General features: G+C 43.3%; 3 protein-coding genes across 3 annotated transcripts; all 3 read left to right on the plus strand.

Moving 5' to 3' along the window:
• Positions 1–1,107: 1,107 nt before the first annotated feature.
• LOC146972728 (E3 ubiquitin-protein ligase TRIM35-like) lies at positions 1,108–2,711 on the plus strand. Its single transcript, XM_085803126.1, has one exon. It carries the CDS (start codon positions 1,108–1,110, stop codon positions 2,503–2,505), a length of 1,398 nt encoding a protein of 465 aa, XP_085659252.1. The 3' UTR covers positions 2,506–2,711.
• Positions 2,712–6,624: 3,913 nt separating this feature from the next.
• Positions 6,625–8,256, plus strand: LOC146972729 (nuclear factor 7, brain-like). Its single transcript, XM_085803127.1, has one exon. The coding sequence runs from the start codon at positions 6,625–6,627 to the stop codon at positions 8,017–8,019; it is 1,395 nt and encodes a 464-aa protein (XP_085659253.1). The 3' UTR covers positions 8,020–8,256.
• Positions 8,257–11,487: 3,231 nt separating this feature from the next.
• On the plus strand, positions 11,488–13,213 carry LOC146972730 (nuclear factor 7, brain-like). The gene has a single exon (XM_085803124.1). It carries the CDS (start codon positions 11,686–11,688, stop codon positions 13,081–13,083), a length of 1,398 nt encoding a protein of 465 aa, XP_085659250.1. The 5' UTR covers positions 11,488–11,685; the 3' UTR covers positions 13,084–13,213.
• Positions 13,214–18,009: the final 4,796 nt, after the last annotated feature.

Here is an 18,009-nt window from a genome sequence, read left to right on the forward strand (position 1 = left end):
CTTCTTATAGGCCGGTCAGCAATCACAGACACTGATGAAAGCTGAGCCATTTTACCCTCGTTACAGTTTTTTTTCAATCGCTAACAAGCAGTGGTCGAAACTGAAGTCACATTTTCAAAACTCTTAACACAGTCTGCAAAACACAAGTCCATGTGGACCAAACTGTGAAGCACTTTTCATTGCTTTCACACAAAATGCATTCAGTGACCACAGTCACCAAAATTCATGGTTTCTTTTCTCAGTTACTAGTTCACCACCTGCAAAACACTAGACTTTTACAGCACATTTTCAAATGCTAACACACTTTGTTCAAAACAGTTCAAAACACAATCAAAACAGAATGATGGGAGGGGGGAGGAGGTGGGGAATTTCTGTTGCAGGAACATTGAAATATATAAAATGTCAAATCAAAAATATTTTATTGAATAAAATAAAGAAAATTATTATGCAACTCCAAACACAGGTGTTAGTTAGTTTCCAGCTCAAAACCGATCCAGGTGATCTGTGTTTGGCCTCATTAGAAACCATATACAGTACAGTAAAAAAAAAAAGAGGGGGGGGGGTTGTTTTTTCTTTGTAAATCTGGATCAAAGAGCACCAGTTGAGGTTGGTAGAGAGAGAAGAGTGGCCAGGAGAGGGAGAAGAGGAAGGAGAGGAAGACCTTTGTGTTGGTTTTACTTACATTATCTCCCCTGTTTTGTGTTCTACCTCTGGAGATTCTGCATTTTTCTGTTTACAGTAAACGTTTTATTTTTTGTAAGGTCCCTTAGTACCTATGCAAGGGCACAGAGAAAATACATTTTCTTGACGTAAATTGCTGCATTCCTGATTCATTCTTTTGCAATATATTATCTAGAACACTCAAGTGCAAAGATATTGCAGTATTTCTTTTATAATAAAACTGATTTACTGATTTTGAAAAAAAAAAAAAAATCATTCAAACTTGAAAGATCAAATTTATTTTAAGTAATGTAAGTGAAGGTGAGTTTGACTAAAACCTGGACTCAGAGTCACAGTAAACTTCAGTCAAGTCAGTAGAGGAGGGAGGGGAGCCATGACTGACTATACTTCCTGTCTGCTGTGTTTTCAGCTTCACTCACAGACTAAATGGCTTCCAGACTAGAAGAGGATCTCTGCTGTTCGGTCTGTACCGAGGTCTTCAGAGATCCTGTTGTTCTGTCCTGCAGCCACAGCTTCTGTAAAAACTGTCTGAAGAGCTGGTGGAGAGAGAAACAAGATCCACTGTGTCCAGTTTGTAAGAGAAGATCTTCAAGAGAACAACCACCTCTTAACCTGGTGTTGAAGAACTTGTGTGAGAGCTTCTTACAGCAGAGAGAGCAGAGATCTTCAGAGGCTCTCTGCAGTCTGCACTCTGAGAAACTCAGACTCTTCTGTCTGGACCATCAGCAGCCAGTGTGTCTCGTCTGCAGAGATTCAAAAAAACACACCAACCACAGATTCAGACCCATCGATGAAGCTGCTTCAGACCTCAAGAAGGAACTTGAGGAAACTCTGGAGCCCTTAAAGAAGAAGTTACAGGATTTTGAAGACGTTCAAGTGGAGTTTGGTCAAACAGCAGAACACATTAAGGTCCAGGCCCGACACACAGAGAGGCAGATTAAGGAGCAGTTTAAGAAGCTTCACCAGTTTCTAGAAGAGGAAGAGGAGGCCAGGATGGCTGCACTGAGGGAGGAAGAGGAGCAGAAGAGTCAGAGGATGAAGGAGAAGATGGAGGCTCTGAGCAGAGAGATAGCAGCTCTTTCACACACAGTCAGAGCCACAGAGGACGAGCTGAGAGCTGAAGACGTCTCATTCCTGCTCAACTACAAGGCTGCAGTGGAAAGAGTCCAGCAGCGCCCCCTGCTGGAGGATCCACAGCTGGACTCAGGAGCTCTGATAGACCAGGCCAAACACCTGGGCAACCTGACCTTCAACATCTGGAACAAGATGAAGGACATGGTCTCCTACAGTCCTCTGGTTCTGGACCCAAACACTGCTGCTCGATATCTCATCCTGTCTGAAGATCTGACCAGTGTGAGACAAGGAGACTACCAGCAGCTTCCTGACAATCCAGAGAGGATTGATACTTTCCCCTCTGTCCTGGGCTCTGAGGGTTTTAACTCAGGGACTCACAGCTGGGATGTCCAGGTTGGAGACAGTACACACTGGGAACTGGGTGTGTTAACAGAGTCTGTGCAGAGGAAGGGATTCAACGTAGGGTCTGGATTATGGGGGTTAGGGTTCAATGAAGATAAATACTCAACATATTCACCATCAACTCCAGACACTGATCTCCCAGAGCAGAAGAAGCACCAGAGGATCAGAGTGAATCTGGACTTGAACAGAGGAAAACTGTCGTTCTCTGATCCTGATACTAACACACACATACACACCTTCACACACACTTTCACTGAGAAGATGTTTCCATACATTAGAACTAATAGGAACCTCCCAGTGAAGCTGTTACCAGTGAAGGTGTCAGTGACAGTGGAGCAGAGCAGTTAGAGATAAAGAGGACGATCATATTCATCATGTCGTTTAAAGGGAAAAGTCGGTTAATTTAACTAGAGCTGCAACAATTAACTGATTAATCAAACAATAATCGATTATTAAACTAATCGTCAACTATTTTGATAACCAAAAATAAAAAAATGTTATTAATTTTTTTTTGTTAAGTCAAAATTCTCTGATTCCAGCTTCTTAGATGTGAATATTTCTGGTTTCTTTGTTCCTTTATGACAATTAACTGAGTCTCTCTTTGGTTTGTGGACAAAACAAGACATTTGAGGACGTCGTCTGGTGGTTTGAGAAACACTGATTGAACATTTTATTGACTAAACAACGAATCGATTACTAACTAACTAAGTCTCATTATTAGACTTTTCCTGATTAGTTTATCATTGATCAATCTTTATTTTTAGTTTTTCTCCAGATCAATTTATTTTTTGTTTGTGTTTAATGCATTTTCTGCCAATAAACAATACTTTTTAAAGAATTGTTGTCAGTAGTTTATTGAATAAAACAAGTGGTCTCTTATTTTTTTCCAGAGCTGTATATAATCTATTAGGCTATAATCTATAAAATCTAATTTTATAATATAAAAATATAATCGTGGCCTCCCTACTCCTGACCTCCAACAACAATTTGACGGGCAACAACAACAACTAGAAAATTTCCTCTGGGAAATTTTGAATGGGCCAAGGGAGCTACGGCCGGTTTTGCCATCTCTGTCAACATGGGAATCAAACCCACGATCTTAAGGTCAAGACAGAGCTGATCAGACACATGATCATCTTTCTATAAGCACTGATATGGAGGAGCTGAAACCACATTAGGTTACCTGTGTGTGTGTGTGTGTGTGTGTGTGTGTGTGTGTGTGTGTGTTGTGTGTGTGTGTGTGTGTGTGTGTGTTGTGTGTGTGTGTGTGTGTGTGTGTGTGTGTGTGTGTGTGTGTGTGTGTGTGTGTGTGTGTGTGTGTGTGTGTGTGTGTGTGTGTGTGTGTGTGTGTGTGTGTGACTGACTTGACACATGTTATGAGCTGCATCCTGTGTCAGTCTGATTTAGCTGTGTCTGTGTTTATAAACATTTTAACGAGCGCCAGGTGGATTGTTTATGAAGTTAACGAGCTCTGACCTGAGAATCAGACGTTACCACGACAACTTGAGGTGGTTGCCAATGACGATAGGGGCCCCCCAGGCTGAGACAGACAGAAACGTGGAGAAAAAGAGCGATTTTCTGCCTCTGCACTGGTCTCGCATTTAGGCTTACTGTGACAAAACGGTAACTCCTATCAGAATAAAGCACAGATCAACGGTGCTGTAAGGACTTCCTGAAAAATTTGCTACGATTTGGTGTTTCTACAGTAAATATTTTGGAGACGCTGGCAATTTTAAAACATTGGTCCGTTCTGCTTCTCTCAGAAAATCTTCGTATTGGAGTCAATGAGGAGCAGAGACAGATGTGGCCGCACTTAGAGGCTGATAATTAGTTCTTCTGTTCGGCCATTTTCTTTATTCTCTTTTTATTAGTGTGAATGCTGAAAGCAACAGTTTCAGATATTTTGGCAGTTTTAAAATCATTAAGTTTTTTGACAAAATCCAGCTTTATAATGGGTGTGTGTTGTGTCTAACGAGCAGAGAGAGTGGTGACATTGTCAGGCAGAGTGGAGAGAGGCAAAAAAACATTCTAGAGTTTTTCTGGCTAAACTGTCAGCACGGCCACAAATTAAACTCTAGACACATTGTTTTCTCCAGTTTTGTGGCCACACTTGTCTTCTGGCTAAAATTCTGGTCAAAAATGCAAAGAAACTTAGATAATAATTAAAAATATTTTTTAAATGCAGCCAGGGAGCTCTCTGCTCTCAGCCCAATGCATTTTTTTCAAAGCAGCAGGAGAAGGAGCTCAACTTTGTAACTTGCTGTTAAGTGCTTTTTAATTCGTTTTAATTCACAAAAAATAGTCACAGGTCACAAAAAAGTCCTCTTCTTACTTGGTGTGGCTAATTTCTGCACTTTCCTTACTTTTTTTTTTTAAGCAGAAACCAGTGATTCTCTTATTAAAGGTTTTCTTTGCCCCTCACATACTGTCTCTGTCTGTAGCCTAGTGGTTAGCTCATTGGGCTGAAGACCTGGAGGTTGCTGGTTCAAATCTTGCCTCAACAACAATTATAGTGAATTATTTTCCCAGTCGTCCTCTGTTGACTTCTGATAACTTGCTTCATGTTGAAACTGCTGCTCTCAGCCTGAAATTCACAGAAATTTTAAATGTAAGTCATTCAAGCTTGACTCTCAAGCTTTCTTGGTGTTGACAGTGTGTTTCCAACAGGTGCAGCTTTGGGCTCGTTAACTTCAGAGTGAGACAGAGTGCAGCTCATCAACAGACAACAGTCTTTGCAACTGTGTGTGCACTGTGGCCTAGAGGCAGAGTGAAAGACTACTGACCACGAGGTTGTGGGTTCAATTCCTACCTCGGTCAAACGTTTGTATGGTGATCACTATTTGCTAATTCTGCAATAACGTTCAGCTGCTTTCAGCATGCACACACATTTCCATCAGGAAATGTTACTTTGTCTAGTTCAAATTCTGTAAGTCTCTCTGATATTTTGAGCACATGGTGAGAAACAGAACAAGTTTGTCTTACAAAGTTTTAAAAAATCATGTGTGTAGAGTGTAAATTGTGGCCGGGCCGAGTGTGGAAAGAGAAAAATTCAGGAGTTTTTCTGGGCTCTCTCCCACTCTAACCAATGATGTCACGCACTCTGACACGAACATTCCGTGCAATACAGACCCATTATAATCTCATAATTTCTCCCAAAATGATCATGGTCATTGATCAGGGATTGATCAAAAACTATAATACCTATCAAAACGTGGAATAATACGCCAATACACAAGACTTGTGTCTACTGGTTAAAGTTCAAATGAAGTCTCTAGGTGAAAGTATGCCTGAGTAGTAGACGTTTGAAAAACTCCAATGATTGTTCTTTTTCGCTCTTTTTTTTCCGCTTGTCCCATTGACGTCAATGCAAATTTTTGCGCAGTTTCGCAAATTCGCAAACTGTTGAGAAAAGTAATAGCACACCGATCTCGATCAAGACGCACTGGAGGGGCCAGTGCGATGGCCCGTGGCCCTAATTAAGTTTTTTTGTAATTGTGCAGAATGTCTCTAAGGATCTACAGAAGTTACACAGTATAGCTTTAAAAGGTTATTTGCTCTTTGGGCCCTAAACTGGCACTAAACTTCCCGGTCACCTTTTATTGAAATCATCTGGGGATTTTACTCAGTTATGATGGAACTGCTCCTCTACATCAATGCTTCTCAAAGTAGGGTCTGGGGACCCCCAGGGGTCCTTAAGAGGTTTCAAGGGGGTCCCCAACTTTTTCTTGAAATTTTACCACTGTTTTCTAGAATTGTTTAAGTTTTTTTTTAATAGATATTCTTAGCCACTTTTTATTATTATTATTTTACTATTTTTCTTAGAAATTTTACCAGTTTCTTGTAGAATGTTTTAAAAGAAATTTGAGCACTTGTCTTTAGAAATGTTTTACCTTGCCTTTTTTTTCTATTTTTAGCAATTGACATATTTTCTCTAGATTTTAAAAAGAAAGAGAACATTTTTTTTTTTTTTTTTTTAATTTTACGACTTATTTTCTAGAATTATAACTGTTTGAACATTTTTGGAGAAATTGAACCAATTTTCCCCGAATTTTTTCCTACAATACAATTCATCTGGACTGAGTTGTTCAACATTCAGTCATCTTTCAAAGCCCCGCCCCTCACCTGGCTTCACCTGAGATAAACCAGGTTACTGATTAATGCAGAGGACAAAGTCCCAGGAACAACTTTATTGGACTTTGTCAGTCCCAGAGACGCAGACTGAAGAAGAGACGATCAGATTCAGCTTCAGACCAAACCAACAACTTCCTGTGAGTGAGTCCAGCTACAACACTGCTGCTTCAACCTGCCGACACTCCACACACTGAAGGTGAGTTTGACTAAAACCTGGACTCAGAGTCACAGTAAACTTTCAGTAACTTTCACAGTCAAGTCAGTAGAGGAGGGAGGGGGAGCCATGACTGACTCTACTTCCTGTCTGCTGTGTTTTCAGCTCCACTCACAGACTAAATGGCTTCCAGACTAGAGGAAGATTTCTGCTGTCCGGTCTGTACGGAGGTCTTCAGAGATCCCGTTGTTCTGTCCTGCAGCCACAGCTTCTGTAAAGACTGTCTGAAGAGCTGGTGGAAGGAGAAACAAGATCCACTGTGTCCAGTTTGTAAGAGAAGATCTTCAAAGGAAGAACCACTTCGTAACCTGGTGTTGAAGAACCTGTGTGAGAGCTTCTTACAGCAGAGAGAGCAGAGATCTTCAGAGGCTCTCTGCAGTCTGCACTCTGAGAAACTCAGACTCTTCTGTCTGGACCATCAGCAGCCAGTGTGTCTCGTCTGCAGAGATTCAAAAAAACACACCAACCACAGAATCAGACCCATCGATGAAGCTGCTTCAGACCTCAAGAAGGAACTTGAGGAAACTCTGAAGCCCTTAAAGAAGAAGTTAAAGGGTTTTAAAAGAGTTCAAGTGAAGTTTGGTCAAGCAGCAGAACACATTAAGGTCCAGGCCCGACACACAGAGAGGCAGATTAAGGAGCAGTTCAAGAAGCTTCACCAGTTTCTAGAAGAGGAAGAGGAGGCCAGGATGGCTGCACTGAGGGAGGAAGAGGAGCAGAAGAGTCAGAGGATGAAGAAGAAGATGGAGGCTCTGAGCAGAGAGATAGCAGCTCTTTCACACACAGTCAGAGCCACAGAGGACGAGCTGAGAGCTGAAGACGTCTCATTCCTGCTCAACTACAAGGCTGCAGTGGAAAGAGTCCAGCAGCGCCCCCTGCTGGAGGATCCACAGCTGGACTCAGGAGCTCTGATAGACCAGGCCAAACACCTGGGCAACCTGACCTTCAACATCTGGAACAAGATGAAGGACATGGTCTCCTACAGTCCTGTGGTTCTGGACCCAAACACTGCTAATCCAGAGCTCATCCTGTCTGAAGATCTGACCAGTGTGAGAGGAGGAGACAAACAGCAGCTTCCTGACAATCCAGAGAGGTTTGATTATTACCACTCTGTCCTGGGCTCTGAGGGTTTTAACTCAGGGACTCACAGCTGGGATGTCCAGGTTGGAGACAATACAGGGTGGACACTGGGTGTGTTAACAGAGTCTGTGGAGAGGAAGGGACCCAACATACTGCCTGGATTATGGATGTTAAGGTTCTATGGAAATATATATTCAGCACGGTCACCATCAACTCAACTGACTGATCTCCCCAAGCAGAAGAAGCTCCAGAGGATCAGAGTGAATCTGGACTTGAACAGAGGAAAACTGTCGTTCTCTGATCCTGGCACTAACACACACATACACACCTTCACGCACACTTTCACTGAGAAGATGTTTCCATACATTGCCACTCTTAGAAACCCAGTGAAGCTGGTACCAGTGAAGGTGTCAGTGACAGTGGAGCAGAGCAGTTAGAGATAAAGAGGACGATCATATTCATCATGTCGTTTAAAGGGAAAAGTCGGTTAATTTAACTAGAGCTGCAACAATTAACTGATTAATCAAACAATAATCGATTATTAAACTAATCGTCAACTATTTTGATAACCAAAAATAAAAAATGTTATTAATTTTTTTTTTTAAGTCAAAATTCTCTGATTTCAGCTTCTTAGATGTGAATATTTCTGGTTTCTTTGTTCCTTTATGACAATTAACTGAGTCTCTCTTTGGTTTGTGGACAAAACAAGACATTTGAGGACGTCGTCTGGTGGTTTGAGAAACACTGATTGATGTTTAGACATTTTTTAACATTTTATTTACTAAACAACGAATCGATTACTAACTAACTAAGTCTCATTATTAGACTTTTCCTGATTAGTTTATCATTGATCAATCTTTATTTTTATTTTTTCTCCAGATCAATTTATTTTTTGTTTGTGTTTAATGCATTTTCTGCCAATAAACAATACTTTTTAAAGAATTGTTGTCAGTAGTTTATTGAATAAAACAAGTGGTCTCTTATTTTTTTCCAGAGCTGTATATAATCTATTATAATCTATAAAATCTAATTTTATAATATAAAAATATAATCGTGACCTCCCTACTCCTGACCTCCAACAACAATTTGACGGGCAACAACAACAACTAGAAAATTTCCTTTGGGAAATTTTGAGAGGGCCAAGGGAGCTACGGCCGGTTTTGCCATCTCTGTCAACATGGGAATCAAACCCACGATCTTAAGGTCAAGACAGAGCTGATCAGACACATGATCATCTTTCTATAAGCACTGATATGGAGGAGCTGTAACCACATTAGGTTACCTGTGTGTGTGTGTGTGTGTGTGTGTGTGTGTGTGTGTGTGTGTGTGTGTGTGTGTGTGTGTGTGTGTGTGTGTGTGTGTGTGTGACTGACTTGCCACATGTTATGAGCTGCATCCTGTGTCAGTCTGATTTAGTGTGTCTGTGTTTATAAACATTTTAACGAGCGCCAGGTGGATTGTTTATGAAGTTAACAAGCTCTGGCCTGAGAATCAGACGTTACCACGGCAACTTGAGGTGGTTGCCAATGACGATAGGGGCCCCCCAGGCTGAGACAGACAGAAACGTCAAGAAAAAGAGTGATTTTCTGCCTCTGCACTGGTCTTGCAAAAGGCTTACTGTGACAAAACGGTAACTCCTATCAGAACAAAACACAGATCAACGGTGTTCTAAGGACTTCCTGAAAAATTTGCTATGATTTGGTGTTTCTACAGTAAATATTTTGGAGACGCTGGCAGTTTTAAAACATCGGTCCGTTCTGCTTCTCTCAGAAAATCTTTGTATTGGAGTCAATGAGGAGCAGAGACATACGTGGCCGCACTTAGAGGCTGATAATTCAAATTCTGTAAGTCTCTCTGATATTTTGAGCACATGGTGAGAAACAGAACAAGTTTGTCTTACAAATTTTGAAAAAAATCATGTGTGTAGAGTGTAAATTGTGGCCGGGCCGAGTGTGGAAAGAGAAAAATTCAGGAATTTCTCTGGGCTCTCTCCCACTCTAACCGATGATGTCACGCACTCTGACACGAACATTCCGTGCAATACACATCCATTATAATCTCATAATTTCTCCCAAAATGATCATGGTCATTGATCATGGATTGATCAAAAACTATAATACCTATCAAAACGTGGAATAATACGCCAATACACAAGACTTGTGTCTACTGGTTAAAGTTCAAATGAAGTCTCTAGGTGAAAGTATGCCTGAGTAGTAGACGTTTGAAAAACTCCAATGATTGTTCTTTTTCGCTCTTTTTTTCCCGCCCGTCCCATTGACTTCAATGCAAATTTTTGCGCAGTTTCGCAAATTCGCAAACTGTTGAGAAAAGTAATAGCACACCGATCCCGATCAAGACGCACCTACAGCTAGGGGCCAGTGCGATGGCCCGTGGCCCCTAATTAAGGTTTTTTGTAGTTGTACAGAATTTCTCTAGGGATCTACAGAAGTTACACAGTATAGCTTTAAAAGGTTATTTGCTCTTTGGGGCCCTAAACTGGCACTAAACTTCCCGTTCACCTTTTATTGAAATCTTCTGGGGATTTTACTCAGTTATGATGGAACTGCTCCTCTACATCAATGGTTCTCAAAGTAAGGTTCAGGGACCCCCAGGGGTCCTCAAGAGGGTTCAAGGGGGTCCCCAACTTTTTCTTGAAATTTTACCACTGTTTTCTAGAATTGTTTAAGTATTTTTTTTAGAGATATTTGTAGCCACTTTTTATTATTATTATTTTACTTTTCTTTTTTCTTAGAAATTTTACCAGTTTCTTGTAGAATTTTTAAAAAGAAATTTGAGAAATTTGAGCACTTGACTTTAGAAATGTTTTACCCTACCTTTTTTTTTATTTTTTATTTTTTTTAGAAATTGACATCTCTAGATTTTAAATAAAGAGGGCGATCATATTTATCATGTCGTTTATTTCTTAAAGGGAAAAGTCAGTTAATTGAACCTGTTAAACTTCACCTGTCCTCCTGCTGTCTCATTAGTACACTTTTCCTTTTTTACTACTTTTCTTTTGTGTAAATTATTTTCACTCTTATCACTCAATTACTGAACATTTGATTCTTCTTCTCTAAAAGAGGATCTGGAGTTGTTCTCCAGATGAAAAAATATCGAACATGAAAAGTTGAAATGTGATTCTTGTTTAATTAAATATGTAAAAAGTTTGTATCTGTTCACATGCAATGATCTAAAATGTATTAACATGTCACTTCATCACAAAAGCTGAATGTACATTTGTTCCTGTTTTTCATCAACATAATAAAATGTTGTCTTGACTTGGATTCATATTCAGCTTCGTCTTTAACGTCTCCTGCATCTACACAACATCCCATTCTCTTTATAATTAGCAGCAGAGGTGGAGGAAGTGTTAAGATGAAGTACTGACACCACAATGTGTACAAATACTCGGCACAGGTACAACTACTGCAACAGTTGCTCCCTTCCACACAAAGAATTAAGATATTCACACCCAGGTTTTTCTAACTGATAAAGCAGCTTCCTGACCACAAGTATGTCAAGGTTCAAAGCTGTCAGAGCTTGTGTTATCAATCTACATGAGTTTATATGTCTGGACACACACACACACACAACATTGTATGACAAGGAAATGTGTACGGGATACCGTATTTTTTTTGTTTTTGTTTTTTTACATCCCTATGCACAACAGTAATTTATTTATTTATAAAAGAACACATGAAAAGAGCCCTTTTAAAACGAGGCACATGCCTAGAACTGCTCCTCTATATTAATCTGGACTAACCTGTTCAACATTCAGTCACTTTTCAAAGCTCCGCCCCCTCACATGACTCACCTGAGATAAACCAGGAAACAGTGCATTGGACTCTGTCAGTCCCAGAGACGCAGACTGAAGAAGAGACGATCAGATTCAGCTTCAGACCGAACCAACAACTTCCTGAGAGTGAGTCCAGCTACAACACTGCTGCTTCAACCTGCTGACACTCCACACACTGAAGGTGAGTTGGACTAAAACCTGGACTCAGAGTCACAGTAAACTTCAGTCAAGTCAGTAGAGGAGGGAGGGGAGCCATGACTGACTCTACTTCCTGTCTGCTGTGTTTTCAGCTTCACTCACAGACTAAATGGCTTCCAGACTAGAGGAGGATTTCTGCTGTCCGGTCTGTACCGAGGTCTTCAGAGATCCTGTTGTTCTGTCCTGCAGCCACAGCTTCTGTAAAGACTGTCTGAAGAGCTGGTGGAGAGAGAAACAAGATCCACTGTGTCCAGTTTGTAAGAGAAGATCTTCAAAGGATGAACCACCTTGTAACCTGGCGTTGAAGAACCTGTGTGAGAGCTTCTTACAGCAGAGAGAGCAGAGATCTCCAGAGGCTCTCTGCAGTCTGCACTCTAAGAAACTCAGACTCTTCTGTCTGGACCATCAGCAGCCAGTGTGTCTCATCTGCAGAGATTCAAAAAAACACACCAACCACAGAATCAGTCCCATTGATGAAGCTGCTTCAGACCTCAAGAAGGAACTTGAGGAAACTCTGGAGCCCTTAAAGGAGAAGTTAAAGGGTTTTGAAGAAGTTCAAGTGAAGTTTGGTCAAACAGCAGAACACATTAAGGTCCAGGCCCGACACACAGAGAGGCAGATTAAGGAGCAGTTCAAGAAGCTTCACCAGTTTCTAGAAGAGGAAGAGGAGGCCAGGATGGCTGCACTGAGGGAGGAAGAGGAGCAGAAGAGTCAGAGGATGAAGGAGAAGATGGAGGCTCTGAGCAGAGAGATAGCAGCTCTTTCACACACAGTCAGAGCCACAGAGGACGAGCTGAGAGCTGAAGACGTCTCATTCCTGCTCAACTACAAGGCTGCAGTGGAAAGAGTCCAGCAGCGCCCCCTGCTGGAGGATCCACAGCTGGACTCAGGAGCTCTGATAGACCAGGCCAAACACCTGGGCAACCTGACCTTCAACATCTGGAACAAGATGAAGGACATGGTCTCCTACAGTCCTGTGGTTCTGGACCCAAACACTGCTGGTCCAAGACTCATCCTGTCTGAAGATCTGACCAGTGTGAGAGGAGGAGATGAACAGCAGCTTCCTGACAATCCAGAGAGGATTGATTATTACTGCTCTGTCCTGGGCTCTGAGGGTTTTAACTCAGGGACTCACAGCTGGGATGTCCAGGTTGGAGACAGTACAGAATGGGAACTGGGTGTGTTTGCAGAGTCTGTGCAGAGGAATGTAATCAACATGTTGTCTGGCTTATGGATGTTATGGTTCTATGGAGATAAATACTCAGCACATTCACCATCAACTTCAGACATTAATCTCCCAGAGCAGAAGAAGCACCAGAGGATCAGAGTGAATCTGGACTTGAACAGAGGAAAACTGTCGTTCTCTGATCCTGATACTAACACACACATACACACCTTCACACACACTTTCACTCAGAAGATGTTTCCATGGATTTCCACTGGTGATTACCTCCCAGTGAAGCTGTTACCAGTGAAGGTGTCAGTGACAGTGGAGCAGAGCAGTTAGAGATAAAGAGGACGATCATATTCATCATGTTGTTTAAAGGGGAAAGTCGGTTAATTTAACTAGAGCTGCAACAATTAACTGATTAATCAAACAATAATCGATTATCAAACTAATCGTCAACTATTTTGATAACCAAAAATGAAAAATCTTATTCTTTTTTTTTTTTTAAGTCAAAATTCTCTGATTCCAGCTTCTTAGATGTGAATATTTCTGGTTTCTTTGTTCCTTCATGACAATTAACTGAGTCTTTCTTTGGTTTGTGGACAAAACAAGACATTTGAGGACGTCTGTGTGGATTGTTTATGAAGTTAACGAGCTCTGGCCTGAGAATCAGACATTACCACGGCAACTTGAGGTGGTTACCACGGCGATAGGGGCCCCCCAGGCTGAGACAGACAGAAACTTTGAGGAAAAAGAGCGATTTTCTGTCTCTGCACTGGTCTCGCATTTAGGCTTACTGTGACAAAACGGTAACTCCTATCAGAACAAAACACAGATCAACGGTGCTGTAAGGACTTCCTGAAAAATTTGGTACGATTTGGTGTTTGTACAGTAAATATTTTGGAGATGCTGGCAGTTTTAAAACATCGGTCCGTTCTGCTTCTCTCAGAAAATATTTGTATTGGAGTCAATGAGGAGCAGAGACAGACGTGGCCGCACTCAGAGGCTGATAATTCAAATTCTGTAAGTCTCTCTGATATTTTGAGCACATGGTGAGAAACAGAACAAGTTTGTCTTACAAATTTTGAAAAAATTATGTGTGTAGAGTGTAAATTGTTGCCGGGCCGAGTGTGGAAAGAGAAAAATTCAGGAATTTTTCTGGTCTCTCTCCCACTCTAACCGATGATGTCACGCACTCTGACACGAACATTCCGTGCAATACACAACCATTATAATCTCATAATTTCTCCAAAAATGATCATGGTCATTGATCAGGGATTGTTTGAAAACTATAATACCTATCAAAACGTGGAGTAATACGCCAATACACAAGACTTGTGTCTACTGGTTAAAGTTCAAATGGAGTCTCTAGGTCAAAGTATGCCTGAGTAGTAGACGTTTGAAAAACTCCAATGATTGTTCTTTTTCGCTTTTTTTCCCCCCCGCCCATCCCATTGACTTCAATGCAAATTTTTGCGCAGTTTCGCAAACTGTTGAGAAAAGTAATAGCACACCGATCCCGATCAAGACGCACCTAGGGGCCAGTGCGATGGCCCGTGGCCCTAATTAAGTGTTTTTGTAATTGTGCAGAATGTCTCTAGGGATCTACAGAAGTTACTGTGACGACCCCACCCTCTAGGTTGGGGGCTGGTCTTTGGCAGGCTGCTGGTTGGTCTGTTTTTGTGTTCAGGTTCGTCGGAGGTGGGACCGTCATCAGGATGAATGCGCCACACCTGGGCCCGGTGGAGCGCATTTGACCCCGACGCTGGCATCACTCGCTCTCTCACTCCTCTCCACGCCGTCTCAGAGGACGCCACGGCGCGGCCGGCTCTCTTGTTTTCCTTTCTGTTCCGCACCCACACGCACACATGCATCCACACACGCCTACACTACTGATCACTGATACTGATCTTTTTGCATTATTATTGATTATGTTAAAATAAACGTATCACTTGCGTTGGAACCTCGTCTCCTCTCCCATCTTTTGTTACCGTCTTAGAGCCGGACTGTAACATGTGGGGGCTCGTCCATTTTCGTTGACCCAGGTAATTTTTCGGAGCGCAGGTGAGGCCTGTGGGCGGATTTTCATGGGTTTTGTGAATGAAGTCCGTAGCGGTTGTAGTGTGACGTCAGCACACAGCTGTTGCTGGTTACAGTGTTTGTTGAGTGAACGCTCAGCTGATCGCGGGAGTAGCGTTGACGAGGGGAAGTGGTTCTGTCTGTGAAGCCGCTGCTGGTTGCAACAAGGTAATTGTGGGCCTGTTGGTCAGTTTTTCTTTTTTCTTTGTGGCAGTGGACCTGACGGCCAGCCGCGGCCATCGTAAGTTGCCGTTGTTTCTGTCCCTGTTAGGCTTAAGTGCGGACTCCCTTTGGTGTTCGTAGTGGGGGGGTTGTAGTGTGGTGTGAAAGTGGCTGGAGCAGTTGGCTCGGGAGCACGGCCGAGGCTGCAGGTAAGGTCGCCAATTACTGGTTGCTCTGCCGGGTCTCTGGTAAAAAGTGCATAAATACCCACCGCAACTAACGCCTGAAGACTAGGGGGGAGTTTTAGCTAGTCTGATTAGGCAGTTAGAGGGACGGTGCTACGGTGACGCTTGGGCTGCGTGGGCTGTGTTGGGCTCCGCGTGCTGCGAGTTTTGTTTTGTTTTGTGGCCATTTAAGCAGCGGGCGCAGTGAAAGTGAGTGTGGATGAGAAATGGCGAGTGCGGAAGTGTTTTTGAAGGAGCCTTCAGAGGAGTTGTTGGAGGACTTGTCACGTGAACAATTGATCCGTGTTGCGGAACATTTTGACTTGGATGTTGGTGACAAGAGAATGAGGGAAAATATGAAGAACATTCTCAAAGCTAATTTGTTTGACGAGGGGTGTTTCAAAACACCGGCTGCTGGTCCTGTGGGGAGCAGTGTTGTGTCTGACCGTGAGGATGTGACTTTGACGTTTGAGCAGAGGAAAGAGTTGCTGTGTCTGCAGATGGAGAAACTGAAGCGTGAGACTGAGCTGAAAAGGCTGGAGCTAGACGAGCGGAGGCTGACGTTGCATGCTAGAGATGCCCGTGACCTCGTTGGTGGTTCCAGTTCGTCATTTGATGTTGGTGGGAGTCTGCGTCTGGTCCCTCAGTTCAGTGAAGGAGACCCTGACATTTTTTTCTCTTTATTCGAGCGTGTAGCTGAGAACAGGGGCTGGTCTGACTCTGAACGTACTCTTTTGCTGCAATGTGTGTTAACAGGTAAGGCACAGGAAGCCTATTCAGCGCTGTCAGTGGCGGAAAGTAGGGTTTACCTGTCTGTTAAAGCTGCAGTGTTGAAGATTTATGAATTGGTTCCTGAAGCCTACCGCCAGAAATTTAGATCCTGGGAGAAGTCGGGCAAGCAAAGCCATGTTGAATTTGCCAGGGATCTGGTCACTTTTTTTGGTCGGTGGTGCGTGGCTTCAGAGGTGGACACTTTTGGCGCTTTATGTGATATGATGGTGTTGGAAAAATTTAAAGATTCTGTTCCCAGCCATATTGCAGTGTACATCAGCGAGCACAAAGTGAAGACGGCCGCCGAGGCCGCTGTATTGGCTGACGAGTACGTGTTGACGCACAGGGGCGACTTCGGAGCTCCTGAGTCTGGTGTGTATCGAGGCCCCAGCCAGTGGGAAGAGAAACGGCCTCCACGCCATGGTAAGTCTGAGTACACTACAAGGGGACAGTTTCATTCTGATATTTCAAAAGTTTGTAACTTTTGTAAAGGAAGGGGACATTGGAAATCTGAATGCCCCGAAGCTAATGCTCGCCGGGGAAATGGCGGGGGGCAGTCAAGTTCAGGTGTTTGTGCTGTGTCTGTGGTTCCTGTCTCTGTGTCTTCTTCTCAGCAGCTCAAATGTGGGAGAGGACCTGACTTTTCAGCATTCATGTCCGAAGGCCGCGTGTCGCTGGTGGGAGGTACCAGTGTGTCGGTAAAAATCTTGAGAGATACAGCTGCACATGACTCGTACATTTTGAGCTCTGTGTTGCCTTTTTCTAGGGACTCTGACACTGGGGACTTTGTACCGATGCAGGGTATGGGATTAAAGATTGAGCCTGTTCCATTGCATTCTCTCTGTATTGACTGTGGTTTGGTGCAGGGAGAGGTTGCCATGGGAGTTCGCCCTGAGCTGCCCATCAGAGGAGTGGATGTCATCCTGGGAAATGGGCTCGCTGGCAGCCGAGTGTGGGCCGACAGTCCACCACCCTCAATTGTGTCATCTTCACCTGTTATCGTACCTGGTAACTTGGAGGAGAATGCTCAGTGTTTCCCTGAGGTGGTTACAGCTTGTGCCGTGACACGGGCCATGAGCCGTGCACAGCAGGAGCCTGAGCAAGGAGAAGAGGTGAATGAGATTGATGTTGTAAATGTCCCTGATTTGTTGTCTGTTTCTCGCAGTGTCCTAGAAGCAGAGCAGAGAGCTGATTCTTCTTTAAGCCAGATGTTTGGTGCTGTTCTCTCCAAGGAGGCTGAGAGGAGCGCTGCTGGTGGCTACCTGCTGCAGGAGGGTCTCCTGGTGAGGAAATGGTCACCACATGGTGTAAGCTTTGTTGGAAAACCAGTTTTTCAGGTTGTGGTTCCTGAAAAATTTCATGGTGAGGTTCTGAAAGCTGCCCATGATCAGTTGGGACACCTTGGTGTTCGGAAGACGTACAATTACATCTTGCGATATTTTTTTTGGCCTCGTTTAAAAAAAGATGTGTCGCACTACATTAAAAATTGTTCCACCTGTCAGAGCAGGGGGAAACCCAATCAGGGAATAAATCCTGCTCCACTTTATCCCATTCCAGCGGTTTCACAGCCGTTTGAGCATGTGGGGATCGATGGTGTCGGCCTTTTACCGCGTTCTAGGTCTGGTAGAAAGCTGAAATGCGTGTATGACCGGAAAGCGGAACGGCGCGTTTTTCGTCCGGGCGACCAGGTTTTGGCATCGCTGCCGGTGGTTCGTTCACCTTCCCAGGCTAGGTTTTGTGGTCCATTTACTGTGTTGGGTCAGGTGCCTGACCAAAATTATATTCTGTCAACCCCAAACCGCAGGAAGGCGACGCAACTCTGCCACGTTAACTTGTTAAAGCCATATTATTGCCGTGAGTCCAAGTCGGTGTCAGCTGTAGCGGCAGCAGGGAGTCCATTCTCGGCGGGGGAGGACGATGGGGTTACCGCAACCGATGAGGGGCTGCTGCGTGACCGACTTTCGAACAGTGAGACATTGGAAAATCTGCCGTCGTTGCTGGCACATTTGACTGAGGAACAGAGTGCTCA

This window comes from Trachurus japonicus, chromosome 16, assembly GCF_045865225.1.
Source record: "Trachurus japonicus isolate A0001 chromosome 16, Traja_1.0".
In the NCBI taxonomy this organism is placed as follows: domain Eukaryota; kingdom Metazoa; phylum Chordata; class Actinopteri; order Carangiformes; family Carangidae; genus Trachurus; species Trachurus japonicus.

What these genes read in the sequence shown, in the direction of transcription:
- LOC146972730 (XM_085803124.1), top strand. Translation starts at nt 11,686, where the DNA reads ATGGCTTCCAGACTAGAGGAGGATTTCTGCTGTCCGGTCTGTACCGAG.
- LOC146972729 (XM_085803127.1), top strand. Translation starts at nt 6,625, where the DNA reads ATGGCTTCCAGACTAGAGGAAGATTTCTGCTGTCCGGTCTGTACGGAG.
- LOC146972728 (XM_085803126.1), top strand. Translation starts at nt 1,108, where the DNA reads ATGGCTTCCAGACTAGAAGAGGATCTCTGCTGTTCGGTCTGTACCGAG.